Source organism: Dipodomys ordii, unplaced genomic scaffold (genome assembly GCF_000151885.1).
Source record: "Dipodomys ordii isolate 6190 unplaced genomic scaffold, Dord_2.0 Scaffold3, whole genome shotgun sequence".
NCBI lineage: Eukaryota > Metazoa > Chordata > Mammalia > Rodentia > Heteromyidae > Dipodomys > Dipodomys ordii.
In genome coordinates, this window is record NW_012267219.1 from 33,696,920 (window position 1) to 33,724,146 (window position 27,227).

A 27,227-nucleotide genomic window follows, 5' to 3' on the forward strand; every position below is an offset into this window, starting at 1 on the left:
CGGCGGCTGGAGGAGCACCGCTACTGCGCGGCGGGCGCCTCGCTGCTGGAGCCGCCGCTGCAGCTCTACTGGACCTGGCTGCTCCAGTGGATCCCGCTCTGGATGGCGCCCAACACCATCACCCTGATCGGCCTCGCCGTCAACATGGTCACCACGCTGCTGCTCGTCTCCTACTGCCCCACCGTCACCGAGGAGGTACGGCCCGCCCCGGCCGGCGGCCGTCCCCGGCCGCCCCGGCTCCCCGCCCGGCACACCGAGTCGCTAGGGGCGCTGGGAAGGGGAGGGGCGGGACGGGAGACCCTCGGGGTGGGGGGGGCACCCCGAGCCTCCCCCCCCCCAGGCTGCCCGGAGGCCGTCCTGGCCTCTACTTCAGGCCTTTGACCGTCCCCCAGCCTCCCCCAGGCCGTGGAGGGGCTGTCAAGGTCACTGTCCTTGTCCCCTGTCCGCCCACAGCATCCTGGGGGACACAGGAGGCGCGTCTGTTCGCCCCCCCCGCTCCCGTGGAGTGGCCTTGTGTATTATGCACACTGGAGACTGAATACACACACACAGATCCACACAGATCTCACTCACACACACACACACAGATCTCACACACACACACAGATCTCTCACACACACACAGATCCACACAGATCTCACACACACACACACACACAGATCGCACACACACACACAGATCTCTCACACACACACAGATCCACACAGATCACACACACACACACACACTCTCCACCCTGCCTGACTCAAAGACTCTGGCTGGGTTGGCCAAACCCAAGATGCACTTTGGATACTTTGATAATCATCTGTTTCTCAAAGGTTCTGCTAGTGATTTTGAAATTACTGGTAGCACTGATCGAAGATAAGTTACTGTTAAGAGGAAGTTACTTCCTTTCATAACTTTTTCTCTTTCACACACACACACAAAACCTCAGAAAACAAGCCTCCATAGCTGATGCCTGTAACCCTAGGTACTGAAAAGGATGAGATCTGAGGATTGCAGTTCAAACTAGCCAGGAAAAACCAGGAGATTCTTTTTTTTTTTTTTTGTGGGGGGGATATGGGAGGTGGCCATGGGTGCAGTCCCTGAGCTCTTTTGCCCAAGGCTAGTGCTGTGTCACTTTGAACTGCAGGGCCACTTCTGGTTTTCTGGTGGTTAGTAGGAGATAGGAATGGGAGGCTCACAGACTTGTCTGCCTAGGCTGGCTTTGAACCATGATCCTCAGATCTCAGCCTCCTGAGTAGCTAGAATGACTGGCGTGAGCCACTAGCACCCGGCCCATGAGATTCTTATCTCCAGTTCACCATCAAAAAGTCAGAAGTGGAGCTGTGCTTCATGTGGTACAGTGCCAGCCTTAAGCAAACAGCTAAAGGCTAGCGATCCAGCCCTGATTCAAGCTCCACTCCTGGCACACACAAGAACAATCTAAATCAATAATCCTTATTGACACCCAAGGATCATAAAAGCTAACCGATTTTATTAGTATTAATTGTATTTGACCTGTGTTCAAAGTAAGAAATATGGACTTTGGACAGTTTTTCATCAGGAGCATCCATGGGTACTGAGTGTGAGAGGAGACGCCCTGTAGAGGGAAAGGAGGTGAGGTACCTACTACATAGCATATCCCATACGTTGCTTTCTTTTCTGTGCCCAAGTCGTGAAATGTCTCTCTTTTCCTTTTTTTTTTTTGGCCGGTTGTTGGGCTTAAACTCTGGGCCTGGGCGCTGTCCCTCAGCTCTTCAGCTCAAGGCTAGCACGCTACCGCTTCAGCCACGGCGCCACTTCCTCATGAAGTATCTGTATCATCACATTAGAGTACAGGTCTTGCAGAAGGCTAAAAGAGATTACGGTTGGATTCCAGGAATACAGTGAGAGTACTTCATGCTCTACATTCATACAATGGCCTTTTAACAATTTTTGTGTTTTGTGGCGTTTTTTTTGGGAGGGGGGTCAGTCGTGGGGCTTGAACTCAGGTCCCAGGCACTGTCCCTGAGCTTTTGAGCTCAAGGTTTGAGCTCTACCACTTTGAGCCACAACACTATTTCTGGTTTTCTGGTGGTTAATTGGAGATAAGAGTTTCACCACCTTTCCTGCCCTGGCTGGATTTGAACCACTATCCTCAGATCTCAGGCTCTTGAGAAGCTAGGATTACAGATGGGAGCCACTGGCACCTGGCTTAGCAATTTTTAAATATCTTGCTCATCGATGACATGTTCACCATCATCATTAATACAAAGGTGAGTTACAATTCTGTAAGTCAGGTTATGCTTCTTGGTCAAATGGGTGACATATATTTATTATACCTTTCTTAGCAGATATTGCATCAGCATTTCCATATTGTTTGTAAAAAGTATGCTGTTGTAGTTTGGGGGATTCTGCTGCCTGTTTCCAGAATTCCCAGAGGCAGGGGCTGACTTGGAAGTGGGGACTTGGTTTCCCCTCTCTCTCTGTCACAGCACACCTACTGGATCTGTTTTCTCATGTCGAAAATAGAATATAATGCCTGCCAGGCAATTTTACAAGGAGTCTGTGAAGACCAAATGACATATGCAGATAAATGTGGAATTTGCTTAGTGAATTAAAATTCCTCATCCACATATTAAAGTATCATGCTTGCTTTATAAAAGGACAGCAATAACATAAAGATCATAGCCACTTCTGGCTCTTGACTTAAGGTAACAAAACAAGTAGATATGCCCATCTAAGTTGCTTAGAATTCAAAGCTCATATTCCTTTTGTTATTTGTTGCTATCTTCTCATTTGCAGTTGCTCTTTTGTCTTTGCAGTGTGCAGGAAGAACACTTGAGTTTTTGTATAATGCAATGGTATAAGAGAGTTGCACCTCCACTCTTGTATCTCTCTGTATGTCCCGTAGCAACCCGGCAAAACTGGCAAGTTCCCCTTCCCAGAATGACCTTCCCACCCTTGATGTATTCCTGAGTCTCCATCCACCCTGAAGAAACAGTTATATTTCCCATCCTCCTTTCTTCCCTCCCTCCTCCCCCTCCTCTTTCCTTCCCTTTCTTCTTCTTCTCTGTCCTCCCTCCCCTTCTACCTCCCCACTTTATCCCTCTTTCCTTTCTCCAGTCCTCTATCACCCCACTCCCTCTCTTCTTTTCCCCCTTCCCCCTTGTTGTTCTCTCTCCTTTCCTCCTCTCCTTCTTACCTTCTCTCCCTTCTTTTCTTTCTTTTTTTTTTTTTTTGGTATTACTATAGTTTTTGGTGGTACTACAGTTTGAACTCAAGACCTCTCCTACTTGAGCTATACCCCAGCCAACCCCCCCCCTTTCTTTTCTTTGCTATAATTGTTTTTCAGAGCAGGTCTTGCATTTTTCCTAGGGCTGGCCTCAGACCACAATCCTTCTACCTATGTCTCTTGGGTGAGATGGGGGTTTCATTCACTCTTTGCCTTGGCTAGCCTAGAATGCATTCCTCCTAATGGCCACTTCCCAAGCAGCTGGGATTACAGGTAAGAGTCACTGTGCCCGGGCTAGCAGCAATTTACTTTCTCATAAGAGAAAATTGAGGCCCAGAGAGATTAAATACTTTAACCTGGCCTGAAACTTAAGAATTTATAGTACCTTTTCAGACTTGACAGAGTTATTTCTAGGACATAACTGAGGATAAAGGGAGACTGATGAAAGTGGTTTCCATTAAGTTTGAAATACTTTTAAAGCTGTCACTCTAGCCAGATTGAAATACTTGGCTATGACAAGGATTTCCCTGCTTCTCCCTCTTCTTTTTTCCTTTCTCTTTTCACCTGCTTCACTTATTTAGTTACCTACCTTCCTATCTTTCTTTTCTTTTTCTTTTTTTCTTTTAGTTCTGGCAATGGGCCTTGAACTCAGGCCTTGCCTTGTTGAGGACATTTTTATTCAAGAGGAACACTCTACCACTTGAGCCATGCCTCCACTTCTGGCTTTTTGTTGCTTTCTTGGGGATGAGTCTCTTGGATTTGTGTCTCCCAACTGGCTTCAAACCACAATCCTCAGATCTCAGTCTCTTGAGTAGCTAGGTGAGCTACTGCTCCAGGCTTATTGTTCAGTGCCCAATTCTAACTACCAATTCACTACCTTTTCTAATGTGTTTTCTTTCTCCCAAATTAAATCAGCCACTTGTTGATTGTTATAATAACAACTAACATATACTGGATACTTATGATCCTCAGATCTCAGCCTCCTGAGTAGTTAGGATTACAGGCTTGAGCGACGTGCGCCCAGTGTAACTTCTCCTTTTTATATTAGTTATGTGTATTCTTTCTGGGCAGGACAGCCTACTAGATTTCAAGTTCAGACAGTGATTGTTCATTTGAATAATTCTCATACTTAATGCAATGCCTTGCATCAAGCAAGTGCTAGCAGGTTCTTGAATTCTTGGTGTTTGTTATTGATTGTGTGAATGAATGATGTTGCAGTATAATGTTGAGAGATGTTATTTCAATTCTTACTAGGTATTACTATTCTTAAATACTTACTAGTTGTTTGGCCTGGCTAAATTTAAGGCAAATAAGCAAGTATTGGGCAAATGAACAGGAGGCAGATTTTCTCCTCTCCTTTATTAATAAGTCTTAAAAGGGAGTGTTCTTTCTTATTAAAATAAATACAAGTTAGGTTGGCCAACATCAAGAATTCAAACAACTATGGCTGGCAAGGATGGGGGGGGAAGGGAGCCCTAATGTACTGTTGGTTGGAATGTAAACTAGAACAACCACTCTAGATGGAGGTTTGGAGGGTCCTCAAAAAAACGAAACATCAAACTTCCCTATGACCCAGCCATACCATTCCTTGGGCATCTACCAAGTCTGAATATAGTAAAAACACTTGTATTCATTTCTGCACTCATCATAATAACTGAATTATGGAAACAGCCCAGATGGCCTACAACAGATGAGTGGATCATCAAATTGTCATATATATACACAATGAAATTTTACTCATCCATTAGAAAGAGTAAGATGATGTCATTTACGGGGAAATAGATGGATCTGGAACAAATCATGTTAAGTGAGGTCTAAGCTCACAGAGACAAACGGCACATGTTTTCTCTGGACATGATAAGCTATACAGGACTTCAGGCATTCACGTACAGACTGAAGGAGGAACCCAAAAGTGTAACTTTTCCGAACATTTAAAAAATACTGTTTATCAAAACGAATTTGAGGAAATGGAAACATGGGTTTTTTGGTGGTAGTGGTGGTGGTAATGGTGGTATTTGTTTTTGCTATTGGGATTTTTTTTAAGAGGATAAATGGGGGGCATAGAAAGGGAGAGAAGAAGAGTGAACAAATGCAAGCATGGTCTTCAGTATATACTATGTGGAAAATGAACTGTGTGACTTTGGGGCAGGGGATAACATTTTGGGCAGGGTAACATTGTCCAAACCAAACCAAACCTGTACAGAGTACCTGACTTATTTACGCTTCTTTATAACATTTTAATAATAACAAAATCATATTTAAAAATAAGATGTAACCTGCTGGCTTGCAGAAGATGGAATTTCTAGAAGTAGCACAGAGATTCAGGAGTGTAAACTCAGGCATCCATATTTAAAGGAGACCCTTGCAGGACCTCACAAGCAAATGCTCTGGAAATTCTGCAGCTGCAGTACCTCCTGGCCTCCACCCACCTGTGGAGAAACCCTTCAGATAATGTGGGACGAGGCTTTGATAAGGCATAAGCCGTTTCTCCTTTAATATCCTGGCTCAAGTGTTGATGAAACATAACATTCTGATTCATAGGAAGAATGAGTAATTGTATTCCTGAAACCCTGATCTCTGGGACATAAGGATCCAGACACTTGGGTTTTATGAAGTTGAAGGACAGAATGGATGGTAAGAGCACCTAATGCAATCCCTGTTGATGGCAGATTTGGGCCACGGCCCTTACTCTCCTGTTCCCTTTAGCCCAGTTCCAGCAAGAACTCTTCTAGAAAGTACTGAAGGAGGAAGAAAACCCAGAACTATTCACAGAAAAAAATAGGAAGGAAGCCACCCTTTAAAATCGGCCTTCTTAGATCACAAGGCAGCCCTCTGGTTCTGAAATGCCGGTGACATCTGATTTCCTTTGTCCCAATCACAACCTGCTCTCTCTCCTAGAAAGTGAGTGAGGTCATCTCGGTGCTAGCCCTAAACTGAGCTGAGGCCCAAGATCCCGAATGTAACTAGTAAACCTTGAGGCCATTCTGTTTGGCTTGACAGAATGATCTTCCCTTTCCTGCTCCGATCTTTTCCCTAACCTGCTCTGGAGCCTGGCCAAGCCATGGGGGCGGGAATCCACCTCTGCAAACAAGGAAGTGCCCTGCCTCTCACAGACTCCCAGGGGAAAAAATCAGCATATCACGGGCACTAGGTGAGTCAGAGGGTCAACAGCAACCGGACCATTGATACACTTTCTAGAACTACTAGAAATACCATGAGTTCTCTAAAAAATAAAATGTCACCTGACTAGGTACAAAACCCTCCTTTAGCAGTGTCCCTTGGTCTTTAATATACAATGATTCTTTTTTTTTTTATTCTGCCAGTCCTGGGCCTTGAACTCAGGGCTGAGCACTGTCCTTGAGCATCTTTTGTTCAAGATTCTAGCATTCTACCACTTGAACCACAACACCTCTTCTGCTTTTTCTGTGTATGTGGCACTGAGGAATCAAACCCAGAGCTTCATGCATGCTTGGCAAGCACTCTTTAACACTTAGCCACATTCCCAACCTCTACAATATTCTTGCAATCAGAAATTTTAAGAATCACAACTGGCAATTTAGAATCATTTGAATTAAACTTTGCTTTTCTCATTAAAGAAATGTATTTTTTTCATAGTAGGAAAAAGGTTAAAAACTTGCTAGTTAACAGAATTGTTCCCTGCACAACATTTTAGCATTCTTTGAAAAAATTCCAGGTAAGTTACGTTTTGGTTCGCGTTTTTTTTTGTACTCTTGGCTCTGCTTTTCGCCTGCCTTTCATAGTGTCCAGTTTGAAAATACGTTGAAGTAGTAAAATGCGATATTTTACCATTTATGTTCATAACTCAAGTTCCTTCTGTTCTTACGTTATTCCTAATTTATATTACCTTCCTTTTAAATAAAAGACTTTTGTATCCTTTTATGCAATTAGTAGTGCTTGCATTAGTACTGAGCCTCTCATATTAACAAATGTTGAAAATTTTATGTTTTTATTTAAAGCAAAGTTCTATTTACTTAGGAAGATTGAAGAATGGGATGATCAAGTTGGTTGAGTACTTGTAGAATTTTTTTTTTTTTTGGGTCCAGTCATGGGGCCTGAACTCTGGGCCTGGGCGCTGTCCCTCAGCTCTTCAGCTCAAGGCTAGCGCTCTACCACTTGAGCCACAACACCACTTCCGGCTTTTTTCTTTTTTCTTATGTGGTGCTGAGGAATCGAACCCAGGGCCTCAGGCATGCAAGGCAAGCACTCTACCACTGAGCCACCTTCCCAGCCCCATACTTGTAGAATTTTTATACAAACCATATAGAAGTTAATATTTGATAAGTATACTAGTTGCACACCTACAATCTTAGCACGAGGACCACAAGTTGGAGATCACTTGAGCTACACAGTGAGACCCTATCTCAGAAAAACAAAATAAGGAAAACAGTATTTTGCTATTAATAGTTTCCAACATAACAATGAGCATGCACTATATGCTTGCTTTGTATTTTAAAAATTCTACGTTTTTCATTAGATACAGCTGGAGGTACAGACAAGGCAACTTACAGTTCAAGCACTTAAGGCTTCAAGAGGTTCAATGCCTAGCTCAAGACCCCACAGTTACTGGAAAAGAGAGCCAGAGACTCAAACACAGCTCTAATGTTATCTTTAACAGTTATGCTGTCCTTCTCTCCAAGATGCAGCATTCTAGGCTGATCAGATACTATGCTTTGAATACAAAAAGATCCCCTGAATGTTTGTGTGATAAGGACTTGGTTTATTGTGATCTAAAGAGCTTTTGAGAGTTGATTAGGTCCTGAGGGGTCTAATTTCAATGTGTTAGCCCACTGATGAATTCCTAGCTAGATGGAGGATGAAGAGGTCCACCTGGAAGAAGTAGGTCTCCGGGGGCGTGGCCTTGGAAGGGGATACCTTGTCCCTGGACTCTTCTCCACATGCTGCCCCCTGACCACCCATGAGTGAGCTCCTTTGTAGAGATTTCCATTGACACTTCTATTACTCTATAATTGTCATGTTTTCCTTTACCTTCTTGAGCATGAGGAGCACATTTGTAATAACTTACTGGCCTTGTCTGCTATATCTGTTATTTCTCACATTCCTGGATCTGATTGTTTTGGTTAATTTTGTCTTTGTAAGTTATAGTCTCCTGCTTGTCCATAACACTGGTCGTTTTTGACTGGGCGTGCTAGGTTTTTATCAAACATATACTTTATGCTGGCTCTGGTTAACCTATAGGGAATTTTTTGGATCCTTTTTAAGACTAGCTTTTGTTCGGGCTGTCTTGTAAAAGCCTTTAGAGCTACGTTTTGACCACTGCTAAAGCAGTGTACATCTGAGATCTCTGCCTAATGCCCTGGATATTACAAAGTCTTTCTTCTCTGCCTAGTGGGAACATGAACTCCTCCCACGTGTGGGCAAAACAATTTGACCTTCTGCTTCTCAGTGCTCCTTTTCCTGGCCTTGCTGCTAGCATGTCTGTCTCATTCAGACATAGGTCAGTTCACAGCCAGCGCTTCAGAGGACACCTTCTGCAGCCCTCCACAAACCCTGTGGGTTTGAAGAGTTCACAAGTCCTACCTCCCTCGACCTTCCTTAACTCTGATACCCCCTCAACACAGCCTGCTTACCCAGCTGGGTGAGTCCCTTCCCACACCATGACCCGGAAGCGGCAGTAAGCTGGAGCCGTCACGGGCTCCCGGAGCTGATCCTCTTCTCTCAGGATCACAGGCTGCCGGCCAAGTCGTAGAACTGTGGTTGCTAATACTCTTCTGGTTATATAAGGTGGGAGAGTAATTTCAAACTCTGGTCCTATATCATGAGTGGACGTGAAGGTCTGAAGATTGCCTTTAAAATTGGCTATATTAATGCTTGGTAAGAAATGTACGCATTATCCTGCCCATGTAATTGTAACCCCTCTGTACAGTATGTTCACAAATAAAATTAAATTAAATTAAAAAAAATAAAATAAAATTGGCCATATTTTGAGGTGGCTCATGCCTGTCATCCTAGCTATTCAAGAGGCTGAGATCTGAGGGTTATGGATCAAAGCCAGCCCAGGCAGGAAAAACCATGAGATCTTTTTGTTTTTGTCAGTTGTGGGGCTTGAACTCTGGGCCTGGGAGCTCTGTCCCTCAGCTCTTCAGCTCAGGTGAGTGCTCTACCACTTTCAAGCCACAGCACCACGTTCAGTTTTCTGGTGTTTAATGGAGATAAGAGTCTCATGGACTTCCTGGCCAGGGTGGCTTTGAGCCTCGCTCCTCAGATCTCAGCCTCCTGGGTAGCTAGATTACAGATGTGAAACACCAGCGCCCGGCCATGTGAGACTCCAATTACCAGCAAAAAGACAGAACTGGAAGTCAGGCTCCAATGGTAGACAGAGAGCCAGCCTAGAGTGAAAAAGCTAATGAGCCATGAACTAGGAATGAAAATGAGAGTCCTGAGCCTGGCTCAGCTGTTTGACTCTGCTTCTCACAACTCGAGACTCTGTGACTTAGAGTCTGTGACTTAAGTCTGTGACTTAGAGCAGTTCCTCTGTCTCATTGCTTCTCTGAAAGGAGGGGGATTATGCATGTTCGTTGGAGCATACTGCTGTGATACAAAATGTAAACACAAAGTGTGTTGATTGGCTTAGGTGGGGCGATTTTCAGGGACCAGCTAGCCTACTGGCACTTACCCATCATTGTTGTTTCCCTTTCTTCTTAGGCGCCATACTGGACGTACCTTTTATGTGCCCTGGGACTCTTTATCTACCAGTCACTGGATGCTATTGATGGCAAGCAAGCCAGAAGAACAAACTCTTGTTCTCCCTTAGGAGAACTTTTTGACCATGGTTGTGACTCTCTCTCCACAGGTAACTTACATTGTTGTTGTTTTTTAAAATTATTCTTCCTGTAGTGTTTTTTTTTGTTTTTTGCTTGTTTGTTTTCTGCACTGATAGCTTATAAACTGAAATGAAGGGAGCTGCTTGTTTGGTCAATTTTTTGTAGACATAGAAATTTGGGAACAATTTTTCAAAAAATTATTTTGTTCGGGCTGGGAAGGTGGCTCAGTGCTTGCCTCGCATGCATGAGGCCTTGGGTTCAATTCCTCAGCACCACATAAGCAAAAAGAAAAAAGCCAGAAGTGGTGCTGTGGCTCAAGTGGTAGAACGTTAACCTTGAGCTGAAAAGTTGAGGGACAGCACCCAGGCCCAGAGTTCAGGCCCCACGACCGGACCCAAAAAAAAAAAATTAATTTGTTAAGCATTCCTTGTTTTAATGCCAGGACCATGCCTCCTAAAATTCCCTGTATTTCTAAACAGCACAGGACAGTTATGTCATTGATTATTTTTATATCTCAATGGTTCTTAAATTTTGTTTCTTTCAGTATTTATGGCCGTTGGAGCTTCAATTGCTGTTCGCTTAGGAACTCATCCTGACTGGTTGTTTTTTTGCTCTTTTATTGGGATGTTTATGTTTTATTGTGCTCATTGGCAGACTTACGTTTCAGGAGTGTTGAGGTTTGGAAAGTAAGTATGTTTTTATAAGTTTGTACATTTATTCAATTTCACAATCTGTTTGGCACTTGTCTATATGAAAGGAGGAAGTTCTAATTTATTGGACTGTCTATAAAGGCTGCACCTTTTACTGAAGTCTTTTAGGTATTCCACATGTGATAGCTACATTATTTGACAATCACTATTTTTCTTCTCCAGCTTACTAGCCCAGACTTAAGAAAAAAATGACAGAAAAGGGAAACATGAAAGATGTGAATCTTATAGAAAACAAAGGATATGATATATTTAAATAAGCAGTGTTTGATTCATATAATAAATAATGTGATATGGAGTTCAAAGCCTTTTTTTTTTTTGGTCAAATCATCAACTGTCCAAAAAGGGTGGGGACCCCATGGACCACAGTCACCAAGAAGGGGCAGTGGTGGCCACTGGCGGGTGAGGTGGAGCTCCTGCACATGCCCGAGCTGCACATTACACTGTGGGTGCTGCTTGGCCTCGTGCTCCGGCCCAGGAATACTGTCCCCTCTTCCCCCCTAGCTGCCCGGCTCTCCGTGCATCCTCAGCTTTGGCCTCCCACCACCGCTGGTTCTGTTTTACTGTTGCACAGGAGAAACAAGCTCTGAGAAAACTCTTTGTTACTGATCAACAAGGGAAACTGGAAGCCATGGACCATCTAGCAGAGGGAAGCCTCTCAGTGGTGGAATCATTGGAGCTACTGCCTGCTTAGCATTTCCTGGCAGGTTTTGGGCACCAAGTGCCTTACCTGCGTGTAAGACGTTAACCGAGTGAGGAGGGTACTGCCTCCACTGTACAAATGTGCTGCCCGTAGTAGTGGTGGACCAGGATTAAAACTCAGGCCTTGGGCTTGTAGATCCTCCACTCTTCATGGCTTGCTTTAGGTTTTCAGGAGCACCAAAGCCGCATGTTGAATTTAGTGTAAGAGAGCTTTAAGCTGATTTCTTAAATACCTGTCGAGGGCCTAAGGATCACCCCCTTTCCCCTCCCCCCCACTCCCAGGTAAAATTTAAGGTCACTATGTAAACTCACAAACCATACTCCCTGTAGATTAAGATAGGACAAAATAGAAAAGCAGCCTTGCATGGCCTACTGCATTTTATTTGTTAAACTTGCTATGAGAAAGTGGAGTAATAAAATAATGGCTAATTGTCATTATTATTTAGTGATTATTCACATACTTTTTTTTTGATTCCTTAACTTCATTAAAAAATCTTTCTGGGGCCTGGGAAGGTGGCTTAGTGGTAGAATGCTTGCCTAGCATGCATGAAGCCCTGGGTTCAATTCCTCAGTACCACATAAACAGAAAAACCCAGAAGTGGTGCTGTGGCTCAAGTGGTAGAGTGCTAGCCTTAAGTAAAAGAAGCTCAGGGACAGTGCCCAGGCCCTGAGTTCAAGCCCCAGGACTGCAAAATAAATAAATAAATAACCTTTCTGAAATGAATTAGTTTGTATTTCTGGCCTTACTGTAACGTCTACATTTAGTTACTTCCAGCTCAGAGCCTTGAACTGGAGGCGCAAAAAGGAGTCCCTGCCACACAGCTAGGGAAGAGCATTCCAGTCAGAAGAGTAAGGAAAGTACTAGAACCATAGGGAAATGGCTGAGTGGATAAGCTCCAAGCTGAAGTGGCAAAGAAGGTGTCCCAGGGGCTCAGCCATTTAAATATGGAGTCTAACCATTTCTCCTAAGTGGTATATTGGTTTATTTGTTTTTAACTTTACCCAAATAAAAGTGCCATGGGGGACTGAAGAGGATAGTTTGATGGTCCTGCTACAAGAAGGACCTTTGTGAAGGCCAAGCACCAGCCCTCTGGAAATGCTGGCAAATGGAGCCAGGATGAATTTCCTGAAAAATCTGTCAATTTGGAGGTTTAATTTTTATAGTATCTGAAAATAGGCATGAGAGACCAGGCTAAACAATCTCATAATATACTTTGGAAATGTTGTTTCGTGGGTATGTTTAAGCTGCTAAATATGCTTTTCCACTTTGCTAAAAAAAAAAAAAGAAGAAGAAGTGGAGACATGACTAAAGTGTTAGAGTCCCAGCCTTGAGCAAAAAGCTAGACCATGAGGCCCTGGGGACCCAGCACAGGCACAAAAATAAATAAAAGCAAAATTTTGACTTATTAAAATACAGTCCCTGATGTTGCTTTGATTCAGCAGATAAAATATTACTCAGATTGTCACAACATTCTCCATTGCTTGTAAACCTTTCTTATTATGTACTGGTAATAAACTGTACTCCTTTTGATCATCCTCCCTGGTAACAGCCTGGGGACTAAGGCCATACCCTGATAATGTCCCAACACGTTGCCTTTCTTGCATTTTTAAGACTTTTTCATTGAACTTTTTAAAACGTGGAGCCATGAAAGAGTTCTCTAAGCTTATGAATTATCACACCGAATATAATTGTATTTGTTTGGCATCCTTCATGCTCCAGAATTCTCTACGCAGCTCAGAGTTTGAGGATTTGGTGAGAAATTCCACCCATCCTCTCCCCAAGAACATCATCATTTTATGTTTTTGGAACTGAGGATTGAACTGAACTTGTTCATTTAACCAAGTTTAATATAATAATATCCTTTCAGCTTCTTTTTTTTCCCCCTAGATGCAGGAAGTTGAAATGTACTTAGTTTGTCCCTTAGTTTGGATGAAAGCTGTGAGTTTAGAATCTATGGCCTGTGTGCTGCTGTGTGCAGCCAGGCTCCAGCTTCATCTTCACGAGGACCTCACTTGAGGTCCTCTAGAGAGCTTACTTTGCAGTCCCATCTGCTGTCCTGGTGGTTTCCAGACACTTATTCCAGCCCTGGAAACCTAATGGTATAATTCTGGTTTACTGACGTGAGTATGGCCTTGATAATAAGCAAGAATGTTGATTCTAGAGTTCTTTTCCTTTGCGAGTATTCAGCTATTCCAAATGCAGGCATTTGAAAAGCATTTTAAAGTCTCATATGATAGACAACAGATTACAGATAAATGTACTTTTCCCCTTTTCCTCCACAAAGCACCCCGGGTAATATAAAGTTGACCAGCAGCCTGGAACCTTACTTAGTTCGCCTGCTGATGATACTACAAATATTCTCATTATGTATATTTTCTTTTTAGTTATGTTATGATTTTCCTTTTAACTGCCTCCAAAAGAACCCAGTAGAGAAATGTTTTCTTCCATGTTTTTCTTTTTTAATCTAATCCCTACACTTGGTATATTCGCAGAGTGTTAACTACTCTAGCATCTAAAGCCTGGACCACCATACAGGCAGACATGTGAAGTAGGTACCCAGAGAAAAATTTGGAGCTCAGCTGGGCACCTAGCTACTCAGGTGGCTGAGAGCTGAGGATCACGGTTCAAAGCCAGCCCTAGCAGAAAAGTATGAGACTCTTATCTCCAATTAAACACAAAAAAAGCCAAAAGTGGAGCTGTGGCTCAAGTGATAGAGCAATAGTCTTGAGCAAAACAACAATGAAAAAGTTCAGGGACAGTGAGTGTCTAGGCCTTGAATTCAAGCCCCAGGATCAGCAAAAATTAAAATTAAAAAAAAAAAATTGGATAACCAGGCGCTAGTAGTTCACACCTGTAATCCTAGCTACTGAAGAAGCTGAGATCTGAGGATCACTGTTCAAAACCATCCTGGGCATAAAAGTCCGTGAGACTCTTATCTCCTGTGGCTCAAGCGGTAGAGCGCTCGCTCTGAGCTGAAGAGCTCAGGGATAGTGCGCCCAGGCCCAGAGTTCAAACCCCACAACCAACAACAACAAAAAAAAATTGGAGCTCAAGAAAAAATGATGTAAATTAGAGATAGGATTTAGAGGTCATTGGCCTGTGGATAATAGTCTTAAAAGAAGATAAAAAATATGTAGATAAAAAGTTGTAGAGGGAATTCTGGATATGGAAGGAGAAGCAAGCTAGGAAGGAGTTCTAGTAAGGTAAGCAAGTCAGGAGAAAACATGGAATAAATAAAAGTGTGGCAAAGCATTTCAAAGGGGGAATGACCTAGATTTAAGATACTATAAAGGAGTTGTATAAGATAATTACTAAAGTATACCCCTTAGATCTGAAAAATTAGAAGTCACTTGTTTAAACAATGTCAGTAGAATAATGGGGTCAAAGTCCAGACAATAGCAAGTTAAACAGCAAATACAAAGGAAGGAGGAAATTAGAAATACACATTAATTTGTAATCAGCCAGGTTATGGATTAATAAGAAAAGTTGGGGCAGCTGCTGAGCAATGTAGATAGAGGGATTGGTGTTATCTGCCAAATGGGTTTTTGGGGGGGAGATTTAAAAATGTGTAAATGTGGAGAAACATTTAATGTGTGTGGAATGTAGTGATTTAATGTTTATGTGACTAAGATTATAGTAACTTAGTACCTTCATAAGGAAAGCCATTAAAACTCCCCCAGTGTTACGAAAGAAATTGATTTAGGAGTTTTTAAGATTTTTCCCTAATCTGATTATGTATTATTGAAAATTTTTCTTATTTCCAAGAGACAAGAGAGAGTGCTAGTAGGAGAAAGCTAATAAGAGGGTGAATGAGGATGAATATGGTTGAAGTCGTTTATGTGCATGTATAAAAATGGAGTGGTGAGAGCTGTTGGAATGTCATAAGAAGGAGGAGTTGTATAAGGGAGAGAGCAGAGGGGGTGAAGTGTTCAGGGCATAGTATATGCATGTGTGGAATGATCACAATGAAACCCCTTCTTATATGCTAGTAAAAAAAATTCAAACTTTGCAGAACTCTATAAAGTAGAAAATAGAGGCTTCTGCATTTAGGAATTTTGTTTCCAAACAGCTGACCTGCTTTTTGTCCTTCCTCTTAGAGTGGATGTAACTGAGATTCAGGTAGCTTTAGTGATCGTCTTCGTGTTGTCTACATTTGGAGGAGCAACAATATGGGACTATACGGTAAGTGTGACTATTTGCCCTTCTGTCTAAAATATATTAAAATTTATATAGCAGGAATGATATGGATGGAGGTCATTGTAAGCATGAATGAAAATGTCACAGCAACCTCCCCCTTGTACAACTGATGTATGCTAATAAAAAAAAGTCTTAAAGAAAAATGAGCTATCAAGATGTGGAAGAGACTTAAAGGCTTCGAGCGCCAAGGCAATCTGAACTGGCTGCCTACACTATTATTCCATCCATATGGAATTCTGGAAAAGATAAAACCATGAAGCCAGTAGAAAGGCTGGCGAGAGCCAGGAGTTGGATAGAGGTGAGGGGAAGGAGGGAGACTGGAGGACTATGAAATGATTCTGGAAACTAATATAGTACTAGATATATTTATATTATATATTTCTCATGGCATGTAGACTGCATGACACTTACACTGAACCGAAAGGTAACGTATGAACTGCAGGTGGTGATCACATGCCAGTGTGGATCCACTATTCCCAGATGCTTCTTTGGGGCCTGTTTTGAGAGGGATGGGGACAGGAGGTGTGTGGGAACTCTCTTTCATATCTAGTCAGTTTTGCCATGGATCTAAAACTGTGCTGGAGAAACATTCTTTTTAAAAGATAGTGAAAGATTTCTCTCTGGCACTTAACTATTTGAATTGCCGAGCGCTGTTTGTATGACTAGGCTCAGAAGTAGACTTGCAGCATACTTTAAAGTACAGGGGCGGACCCTAGGACATTCACACACCTTGTTGTGTAGATGTGTGGTCTGTATGGCAGACTGGAGAGGTGCTGTCTCTGTTGAGGTAGCTGTGCAGCCAATACCCATAAGCAGTTAGACAGTTCTGGTCATTAAGTCAAGTATGGTTGACTTGAATTTAGAATTGAGTCTTAAAATTGTTTCACTTTGTGTGTATGTGTGTGTGTGTGTGTAATGTACTAGGAAGAGAACACACTTGCTTATTCTCACAAATAAGGGTGCTTAATTTTGATGTAGGTCTTCTACATTTAGTTGTCAGCCTGTAGCTTCCACAGATTCTGGTACAATTCCTCAAAAGTCTTTTTTCAAAATAGGATAGCCTGTAGCTTCTGGCAATTCATTGTTCCTGTTCTTTTCTTAAATCCTTTGCTGCCTTTGGAACTTGTCTTGAACAGCAGTTGACCAACAGGTAAATATATTGCTAGAGGTTTAATCTTGAATGTGGAGTACACGCATTTTCCTGCATGCACACACATGGTAGTTGTCACCTTTATGAGGGAAACCACGAAGTCTGCCTTTCCTTTAGAAGTAGTTCTTTCAAGGCTACAAAATTCCAGTGAGTTAGTTTAAGTCAGATGAAGGCTTATGTGATTAGATGTTGATCATAATTTTGTAAATGAATAATCTGATTTTTATTTAATAAAGCAACAACAACAAGAAAAAACCCAGTTACCACTTCTAGTCCAGGAGGTAAGGGTTAAATACAAGAAGATGGTAATATGTCTTACAGGGCCACATTATGACACTTCTATTTCCATAATTATTTGTTTCTTTCTTTCCCCTACCCCGTGAAGATTCCCATTCTAGAAATCAAACTGAAGATCTTTCCAGTTCTTGGAGTAGTCGGTGGAGCGATATTTTCCTGTTCAAATTATTTCCATGTTATCCTCCACGGGGGCGTTGGCAAGAATGGATCTACTATAGCAGTAAGGCGTTGATTTCCTCATTGTCCAGTGTTAACTTATGATCAGTTTTCTTAGCAAAGAGATGTGAGCATATAGGTCAAAATGCAATAATGAGAAAGAAAACTAAATATCTTAACGCATTTATTTTTGTACACATAGCACAGGAGCATTTGAAAGCAATGTGTACTTCCTATAAAGTAGTTCTCTTGTACCCACAGCCTTGCTCTAGGTAGACTTTTCTGACATCCCATTTAACTACTCATGGAACAGTTTCCATTTGTTTTCTTGCATTTTGTGCCTTGAACTAAGGAGAGCAAAGAGACTAGGGAGTTCTCGAGTGGATGATAGGCAAGGTGATCAAGTTTCACACATGGGACAATCTGTTATTCATAAAGTAAAGTTTATTGGAAGTTTGCTGAAGTATAATTAAAGATACTATTCTAATCATCCTAAAGAAACATTTTAATCTTAATTAGTGTTGAATTATACTTTGTGTTTGTGTTCTTTCTACCTTACCCATACTAGTTTCATATTATTTGTTTTTGTAAACTTTTTGGATGCTTCTAGGTGGAGTCAGACTTCCCACCTAAAACAGTCATGGGGCTTGAGCTATGGGCCTGGGCACTGTCCCTGAGCTCTTCAGCTCAAGGTAAGTAAGCTCTCTACCACTTGAGCCATAGCACCACTTCTGCTTTTCTGGTGGTAAATTGGAGATAAGAGTCTCAGGGACTTTCTTGCCCAGGCTGGCTTTGAATTAGGATCCTCCAGATCTCAGCCTCTTAAGTAGCTAGGATTACAGGTGTGAGCCAGTGACACCTGGCAATACCTACATTTTTTTTGGGGGGGTCCGGTCATGGAGCCTGAACTCTGGGCCTGGGCGCTGTCCTTCAGCTCTTCAGCTCAAGGCTAGCACTCTACCATTGAGCCCCAATACCTACATTTTTTTAAAAGCCGGTCATTGCCTACAATGTATCCAACATAGGCAGATAAGTACTTACTACAGTTATATCATCTCATAACAATTATTTTTCTTTAAGCCGTGGCACATTGCCTTCATTCCTTTAGTTCTGTAACTCAAAATTTATATACTTTCAGAGTGGATTTGATTTTTGCAAAACAGTTACTTGGAGCCAAGTTTAATTAATAAGTAATAAACATGAGAGGTATCTTTTTTTTTTCTGGGCCTGAGGCTTGAACTCAGGGCCTGGGCACTGTCCCTGAGCTTTTATGCGCAAGGCTAGTGCTCTACTACTTGAGCTACCACTCCACTTCTGGCTTTTTGGTGGTTCAAGAAATGAGTCTCCTGGACTTCCCTGCTCAGACCACTTTGAACTGAAATCTCAGCCTTCTGGGTAGCTAGGCGTGAACCACCAGTGCCTGGCTGAAATTGATTATTTTTAGTTTCAAAGAAGTTTTCATACTCTTTAAATGACTTACAAATTGGCTCTCAAGAAAACTTCAAAGGAGTCTCTATAATTCATAAATTGTAACTAGCCTGAAGTAGAACCTCAGAGTTATACTGATTTGCATTTTCTTTATGGACAGAAATGTTGGGCATTTCTTCATGTGTCTACTAGCCGTGTTTGCTTCTCTTTAGCTCATTAGCCTATTTATTAATTGGGCTGTTTGAATTTTGAGGTTTTAATTTTTTAACATATTCTGATATAAGGCCATTATCTAATGTGTAGAAGGCAAACATTTTCTCCCATTCTGTAGGTTGTCTTTTTATCTTGTTGTCTGTGTCCTTCCCCATGCAGAAACTTTTTAGTTTGATGCAGTCCCATTTATCAAGTCTTTTTTTTTTTTAATTTGTTGTGCTTCTGGATCTTTACTCAGGAAGTTCTTTCCTGTGCCATGGAGTCCTAATGTTTCTCCTGCTCCTTCCTGTAATACCTTCAGGTCGTACATTAAAGTCTTTGATCTGTTCTGAATTGATGCTAGTTCAAGGTGATAGGTAAGGGTTCAGTTTCAGTTTTCTGCATGTGGAAATCCAGCTTTCCCAGCACCATTTGTTGAAGAAGCTGCTCTTTCTTGTAGCTTATGTTTTGGGTTCCCTTATAGAATATTAGATGGCTGTAGGTTTTGGGTTTATTCTGGGAATTCTGTTCTGTTCTCTTGGTCCTCAGGCCTCAGTACGAAGCTGTTTTCATTACTATAGCTCCTTAGCAAAGATTGAAGTTTACTTTTTCTGCTAAGGAATGCTTTTGCACATTGGGGCCTTTTGTGGTTCCATATGAATTTCTGGATTGTTTTCTCTTTCTTGTTGAAAATGATTTTGGGGTTTTAATGAGTATTGCATTGAATTTGGAGATCGTTTTGGGCAGTATTGCTGTTTTCACGATCTTCTGCCAATCCAGGAGCGTGGCTTATGTCTTCTTTAATTTCCTTCTTGAAATCTTTAAGTTTCACTATGGAGGTCCATCACATCTTTGTTTAATTCCTAATTTTTTTTTTTTGGAGACTATTGCTTTCCTGATTTCAGTCTCGATCTTCTCATTGTTGTCATACAGGAAAGCTACTGACTTTATACCCTGCCAGTCCTTCCCCATCTCTAGTAGCTTGATAGAGGAGTCTGTAGGGTCCTTTAAATATAGGATTATAGAGGGGTGCTGGTGGCTCCCACCTGTAATCCTAGCTACTCAGGAGGCTGAGATCTGAGGATCATGCTTCAAAGCCAAGCAGAAAAGTCCCCATGAGACTCTTCAGTTAACTGCTCAAAAAAAAAAAAGGAAGGGGTGCTCAAAGTGGTAGAGCACTAGCCTTGAGCAAAAAGAGTTCAGGGATATCACCCAGGCCCTGAGTTCAAGCCCACAACTGACAAAAGAGAAATAATAAATAAATAGAGAAAGAAAGGATTATGTCATCTACAAATAAGGGTAGTTTTACTTTTTCCTTCTCTATTTGAATCCCCTTTATATCTTTCTCTTGCCTTATTTGCTCTTGCTAGGAATTTCAGTATATTGAAGAGGACTGGAGAAAGTGGATATCCTTATCTTGTTCCTGATTTTAGAGAAAATGGTTTTAATTTTTCATCACTAAGTGTGATGTTGGCTATAGGTTTATCACACATAGCCTTTATTATATTGAGGAATGTTCCTTGTATTTCCAGCTTCTCCAGAGCTTTTATCATAAAAGAATGTTAAATCATGTCAAAAGCTTTTTTGAGATGATTGTGTGGTTCTTGGCCTTACTTCAGTTGATGTGTTTTATTACATTTACATTTATATATATATATATATATATATATATATATATATATATATGTTGAGCCAGCTTTGCATCCTTGGGATGAGTCACATCTCATCATAGTGTATGAATTGTTTAAATTCAGTTGGCCAGAATTTTATTGAGAAATTTTGCATCTGTGTTCATCAAAGTGATATTTCAGTTTTTTTTAAGGATAAGCAGTGAGAAAATCCTGATTCACATAAAAATGTGAAGGCTTCAATTTTACAGTTTTATCATTTGTAGTCTAAATGCAAAACAAAAGGGAGTGAGGAAGGTACTGATGTAGAAAGGAACCAAGGTAGACTTGAACTCTTTAAAATCAGTGATATTTTATAGAATTGGTAAGATAAGCTTTATTTCAACATCTTCACATGTGTATATGCACACTTGCAAAAAATGTTATTTTGACTGTCCTTTGATATAGTAAAGTTGATGTAGGATGGGTCTGTTAATCTTTAGCTCATTGATGTAAAGTGTACACATATGAAACTGAAATCAGACATGTGTGGTTATTAAATATCTGTATACTCTCAGGGTCTAGTAGGAGTTTGAAAAGCACACTTAAGGTTTGCAGACTTCTTTCATCAATGCACCACATCATATTCTTCTTTAGATTCTTAGTATTTTACACAAAATGAAATGTTCAGAAAATGTTTTCTTTATTCTATCTCCCATTTGTCCTTCCAAGTTAATGGAGCACTTTTCTGAAGGGTGCTCCTCACAAGATGCTCTTGCCATTTGTATCCTTTCAAAATCTCTGCTCCTTCAGGATGCAGAAAATCAAAGAGCCATGTGGTCAATGGATTGTCCCACAAAAGTGATCCTTGCCTGGAGCCCCAACCTCTCCTCCTCCATAGGAGTCTGGATGGCTGGAGCACCACCATGTTCCAGGGCTGACTCTGCATACCTAGAAGAGCCTGCATATCCCCAGTCCTCCACAGTAATTCTCCAGATCAGAAGCCATTGGTGTATAGTGAGCGCTTATGAAAAATGTATTTTCTGTGAAAGAGTTAGAACTCTTGTATACCATATCAACAGTTCTGTAAAAATGGCAGTCAAAAGTGTCTCATACGCCATGTGCCAGTAGTTCATGCCTATAATCCTAGCTACTCAGGAGGCTGAGATCTGAGGATCGAGGTTCAAAGCCAGCCTGGGCAGGAAAGTCTGTGAGACTCTTATCTCCAATAAACCACTTAGAAAACTGGAGGTGGTGCTGTAGCTCAAGTGGTAGAGCATTGGTCTTGAGTTGAAGAGCTGAGAGACAGCACTCAGGCCCAGATTTCAAGCCCTGTGACTAACCCCCACCCCAAAATGTCTAATATATTTAAAACTTTAAAAAATCCCCATGGAGGGCTGGGAAGGTGGCTCAGTGGTAGAGCGCTTGCCTTGCATGCCTGAGGCCCTGGGTTCGATTCCTCAGTACCACATAAGACAAAAAGAAAAAAGCCGGAAGTGGCGCTGTGGCTCAAGTGGTAAAGCGCTAGCCTTGAGCTAAAGAGCTGAGGGACAGCGTCCAGGCCCAAAGTACAGGTCCCATGACCAGACCCCCCCCAAAAAATTGTGGATAAAAATCCCCATAGATCTTCGATGTGCATTGATGTTGACTTCTAGGTAACTCCTTGTCAAAGGGCAGTGACAGACTTTGTGTCCGAGGTGGGGTTTGACCACCTCCCAAAGGGCAGTCAGCCTGGGAGTTGTTTCCCACTGCCAAGACCTATAGCAGAACTCAGTTATGAATTCTTAATTAAAGTTATTAAATTCCTTTAATAACAACATCCCCCTCTCCAAACTATTTGCGTTGTTTCATAAATGCAGTGTTAAAATGTCATGCTGACACAAATATTCTGCTTATTCCTTAGGGTACCAGTGTCTTGTCACCTGGACTCCACATAGGACTCATCATTATACTGGCAATAATGATCTATAAAAAATCAGCAACTAATGTGTTTGAAAAGCATCCTTGTCTTTATACCCTAATGTTTGGGTGTGTCTTTGCTAAAATTGCACAAAAATTAGTGGTAAGACATCTTTTATGATTCTTCATATATTATCCTTAGGCTGGGCACTGGTGACTCATGCCTGTAGTACTAGAACTCAGGAGGCTGAGACCTAAGTATTATGGGCTCAGCACCTGTGGCTCACTCCTGTAATCCTAGCTACTCAGGAGGCTGAGATCTGAAAATCATAGTTGAAAGCCACCCGGAGCAGGAAAGTCCATGAGACTCTAATCTCTAATAAACCACCAGAAAACCAGAAGTGGTGCTGTGGCTCAAGTGGTCGAGTGCTAGCTTTGAGAGGCTCAGGGATGGTGCCCAGGCTCTGAGTTCAAGCCCCATGACTGACCAAAATGAAATTAAAAATTAAAAAATATAAAGATATATGTATATTATATTTAGGCCTCACACACAAAGCTGGAAAGTATACCATACATCAGTTTTCCTTTGTGGTAACAGTACCGCAAAAAATAGATTTTTATGCTCTGAGTAAAGCTGAGCTAAGTGTTACATTGTTATTGGTTTACCATAATGATCAATCGCAACTTTCTAAAAGTATCAAAGAACTTAAATACTAGAAATTTTAAATAAGTTATCTAATCATAAATAGATATGTAAATAAGTATATTTATAAGGTGTGAAATGATAAGGTCTCTATGTCTCAACAGCAAACTAATAATTGTGTCCTGAAAATTAGAACCAAAATATCTAAATACTTAATTGTGAAATTGTTTTTATTTTTTTATAGATAGCTCACATGACCAAAAGTGAACTGTATCTTCAAGACACTGTCTTTGTTGGGCCAGGTCTTTTGTTTTTAGACCAGTACTTTAATAATTTTATAGATGAATATATTGTTCTATGGATAGCAATGGTAAGTACTTTTTTTATTTTTATTCATTTATTTTTAACTGCTATTAGATCACATTATGTGGGTTTTTGTTTTGGGTTTTTTTTTTGTTGTTGTTGGTTGTGGGGCTTGAACTCTGGGCCTGGGCGCTGTCCCTGAGCTCTTCAGCTCAAGGCTAGCGCTCTACAACTGGAGCCACACCACCACTTCCCACATTATATCTTTTAAGAAGCATTTCAGTGAGATTATCCATTGCCTTCATACAATAAATACTTCTGGATATTTAAAGTGGTTTTTCTAAAGGTATGAGGTGTGTAGAAATGGCAAGCATATCTGGGGGTCAGGTTCCTAGTTGTTGTATATCACTGTTTTTCTTCCTCCAAATCAGAAAAAAGATGTCAAAAACACTTTGCCCAAATGACTCTCTGACTTTAATTAATTACGATTACAGAAGGTAATAGCACAGGTGGACACTTACTTCCGCATGAGAACCTTTAGCTAACATTGAGAAAAGACCCTGAGACCATTGTGTGCCAGGAGTAAGCAGCCATATGCGTCTATGTGGCCTTTGATGGGTGTAGATTTGTAATAATGATCACTCAAGCAATGGATGTTTGCTCACTTTGATTGTATTCTGCTTAAGAAAGGATTTATTTCTACTCAAAATGATTATGCAATAAAGAATATGGGTTTTTTTTGTTGTTGTTGTTGGTTGTGGGGCTTGAACTCTGGTCCTGGGCACTGTCCCTCAGCTCTTCAGCTCAAGGCGAGCGCTCTACCACTTGCACCACAGCGCCACTTCTGGTTTTCTAGTGGTTTATTGGAGATAAGAGTCTCATAGACTTTCCTGCCCAGGCTGGCTTTGAACCGCGATCCTCAGATCTCAGCCTCCTGAGTAGCTAGGATTACAGGTGTGAGCCACTGGCGCTCCAGTCATGGAGCCTGAACTCTGGGCCTGGGCTCTGTCCCTCAGCAATTCAGCTCAAGGCTAGCACTCTACCACTTGAGCCATAACCCACTTCCGGCTTTTTCTGCTTATATGGTGCTGAGGAATCGAACCCAGGGCCTCATGCATGCAAGGCAAACTGAGCCACCTTCCCTGCCCCTACAATACTTCTAGAGTAAATAATCTTCATCCATAGCCATTCAAAGGTCATCTGTACTTCCTATGGTGATATACTCAAATGTCATCTATATTTCCTATGATCACATACTTACCAAGATGGTAATGAGATATAATTCTTGCTCCTTTCAAGTGAACAATTAAAGTTTTCAAGAAATAGTTTAGAAAAAGCCAAGCCAGAATGCAAGCCTGGTTTAAGCCTAAGTTACCAGCATGCATGCATACACACACACACACACACACACACACACACACACACACAAAGAGTGTTTGAAAACTAGAGTCATTTTATTTAATATCTACTGTAAATATTTATGGATCCAAGCGATCCAAATTAATAAATAGGGCATTATTCAAAATTTCTGAAAATGGGTCTGGGAACATGGTTTACGTGGAAGGTATGAGACTCTTGAGTTCAAACCCCAGTACTCAAAACAAAATGTATTTGAAAATCCTATAAATGGTTTATCTTAGTGAATTTGGTATGTACTATCAAATGAATAATATTAACTGTCAGGGGTTAAAATTTTAAGCTTAAAGCTTGGACATGATTATTTGCACATGTAATTCTAGCTGTCCAGGCAGCTGAGAATGGGCTGGCTTGAGGCCAGACTGGGCAGAAAAGTTCAGGAAGCCCCTCTCAACCCATAGCTGGGCACAGTGGCACATACTTATCCTAAGCTATACGTAAGGCTGAGATCTGGAGAATCATTTCCAGTCAGCCATTTCAACTTGGGGAAGCTGGACTGTAGCATGCATCTGTCATCCCCGCAACAATGAGAAACCTAAAATAGGCAGATTAAAGTTCAGGCACAAGCCCAGGCAGGAAGTGAGTCATTCCCCCTCCCCACCCTCCAGCACAGAATACATAGTCAACAGTGCAAAACAGGGCTGGGGGCATGGCTAAGCAGTAAATCACCTACTTAACACCTATAAGGACCTGAGTTCAAACTCTCATTTCCGGCCCCCCCCCCAAAAAAATACAAGCACCTATTTTGTAGTAAGTTGTTGGCCTGATTTATTTGCACCAGTGATAGAGAAGTGAAACACTCAAATGCAATTTTTCTTTAAAACTATGTAGAAAGCTAGATACCAGTGGTTCCTGCCTATAATCCTAGCTACTCAGGAGGCTGAGATCTAAGGATCATGGTTCAAAGCTAGCCCAGGTAGGAAAGTCTGTAAGACTCATCTCCAATTAACCACTGGAAAACCGGAAGTTACACTATGGCTCACGTGGTAGAGCGCTTGCCTTGAGCTGAAGAGCTCAGGGAGAGCACCCAGGCCCAGAGTTCAAGCTGCACAACTGACCAAAAAAAAAAAAAAAACTATGTAGAAGACCACACACACAGACACACACACACACACACACACACACACACACACACGTCAAACAAAACATCTGTGCTCCCTGGTATCCCTAGGGAAAGTGCTTCGTACTTCAAACATGAAAAAAAAAAATCTGAAAAGCCAGGTTCTGGCTGCTCATGTCTGTAATCCTACTACTTGGGAGCTATGAGATCAGAGTATCACAGTTCAAAGCCAATTAGTCTCCATTTAACCACCCAAAATCCAGAAGTGGCTCAAGTGGTAGAGCTTTAGCCTTGATCAAAAAAACTCAGGAATAGCATCTAAGCCCTGAGTTCAAACCCCAGGACCAACACGCTCCCCCCATCCCCCCCCCAAAAAAAAAACTGATAGAGCTTTTAAAGGCTAGTTAATTTTTTTCCACAAGTGCAAATTCTTTCTGCAGGGGCACAGGCTACTTTTTCCTCCTGGGCTTCATTTTCCAAAGGAAAACATTTGACTCTCACCTGTGGGTAGTCTTCTGAGACCTTAATTTTGAGCACCATCAATTTTGTACATGCCTCCTTCAACTATGGTGTCTTTTCCTGACCTTTATTTTCTTATGACTAACCTCAGAGGAATCAAAACTGTATTATAATGACTTATAGTAGGGAATTTGTGTAATCTTTTCACAGCAGAAGTTGAGAGCATGACTCCAAATATTTGGGTTTTGTTACTTCTTAACTTTTGTATTCAAGTCCTTTTATTGTCGAGCTTGTTTCTGTTCTGTGTGTTACTGAAAACTACAATGAGGTCTAAATATTCAATGTAAATATATACTTTAAAATCGAATACTTTTAGTGAAGAATATTAGGTTGCAAATGTTTGAGACTGGAAGAAAGGGGAGACAGAATAACAGCTGCAAGTTTAAAAAAGATAGACTATATTCTGTATTTTTTTTGTTTTTAAGGTCCTTTCTTCATTTGACATGATGATCTACTTTAGTTCTTTATGCCTGCAAATTTCAAGACACCTTCATCTAAGTATCTTCAAGACTTCATATCATCAAGCACCTGAACAGGTTCACAAGCATATTGACTGACTAATAAGCCAAGGAAAAGAGGAGAAGCAGTTAGGGGAACCTAGGAGTGAAGGAAATCCCCCTATGCAGGAGGCTAGTATACTATCAAATAAGGTTATTTAAAATATAAATTCTGTAGGTTCCATTATGTCTATTTCAGCAATGAAGCCCTCATTATGTGTCATGAACCTTCAGTTTTGATCACAGATTTTATCAGTAAGACAGTCTATAAATTAACAAGAAGCAAGACCAAAACCAAATTCAATCTTGAGGATAAGAAAGTGAATACCTACAGTTCTAAATAGCAATCTTTGTTTCTACAGAATATCTATCAGACACTTGAGGGTTTCATTGCGAAAGCATAAAAATATAGAACTTAAAGAACGTTAGCTGTCCTGGCAGTGACAAGATAGC

General features: G+C 41.3%; 1 protein-coding gene across 1 annotated transcript in view; it reads left to right on the forward strand.

Annotated features, from left to right (window-relative positions):
- Chpt1 (choline phosphotransferase 1) overlaps window positions 1-27,227 on the forward strand; it is a 30,661-nt gene that overhangs the window by 1,023 nt on the left and 2,411 nt on the right. The window contains exons 3-10 of the mRNA XM_013019052.1: window positions 3-195; window positions 9,882-10,029; window positions 10,545-10,686; window positions 15,508-15,592; window positions 17,143-17,274; window positions 22,341-22,499; window positions 23,224-23,349; window positions 26,703-26,906. Coding sequence (XP_012874506.1) covers window positions 3-195; window positions 9,882-10,029; window positions 10,545-10,686; window positions 15,508-15,592; window positions 17,143-17,274; window positions 22,341-22,499; window positions 23,224-23,349; window positions 26,703-26,834 — 1,117 coding nt within the window. The 3' untranslated portion in view covers window positions 26,835-26,906. The remainder of the gene's footprint in view (window positions 1-2; window positions 196-9,881; window positions 10,030-10,544; window positions 10,687-15,507; window positions 15,593-17,142; window positions 17,275-22,340; window positions 22,500-23,223; window positions 23,350-26,702; window positions 26,907-27,227) is intronic.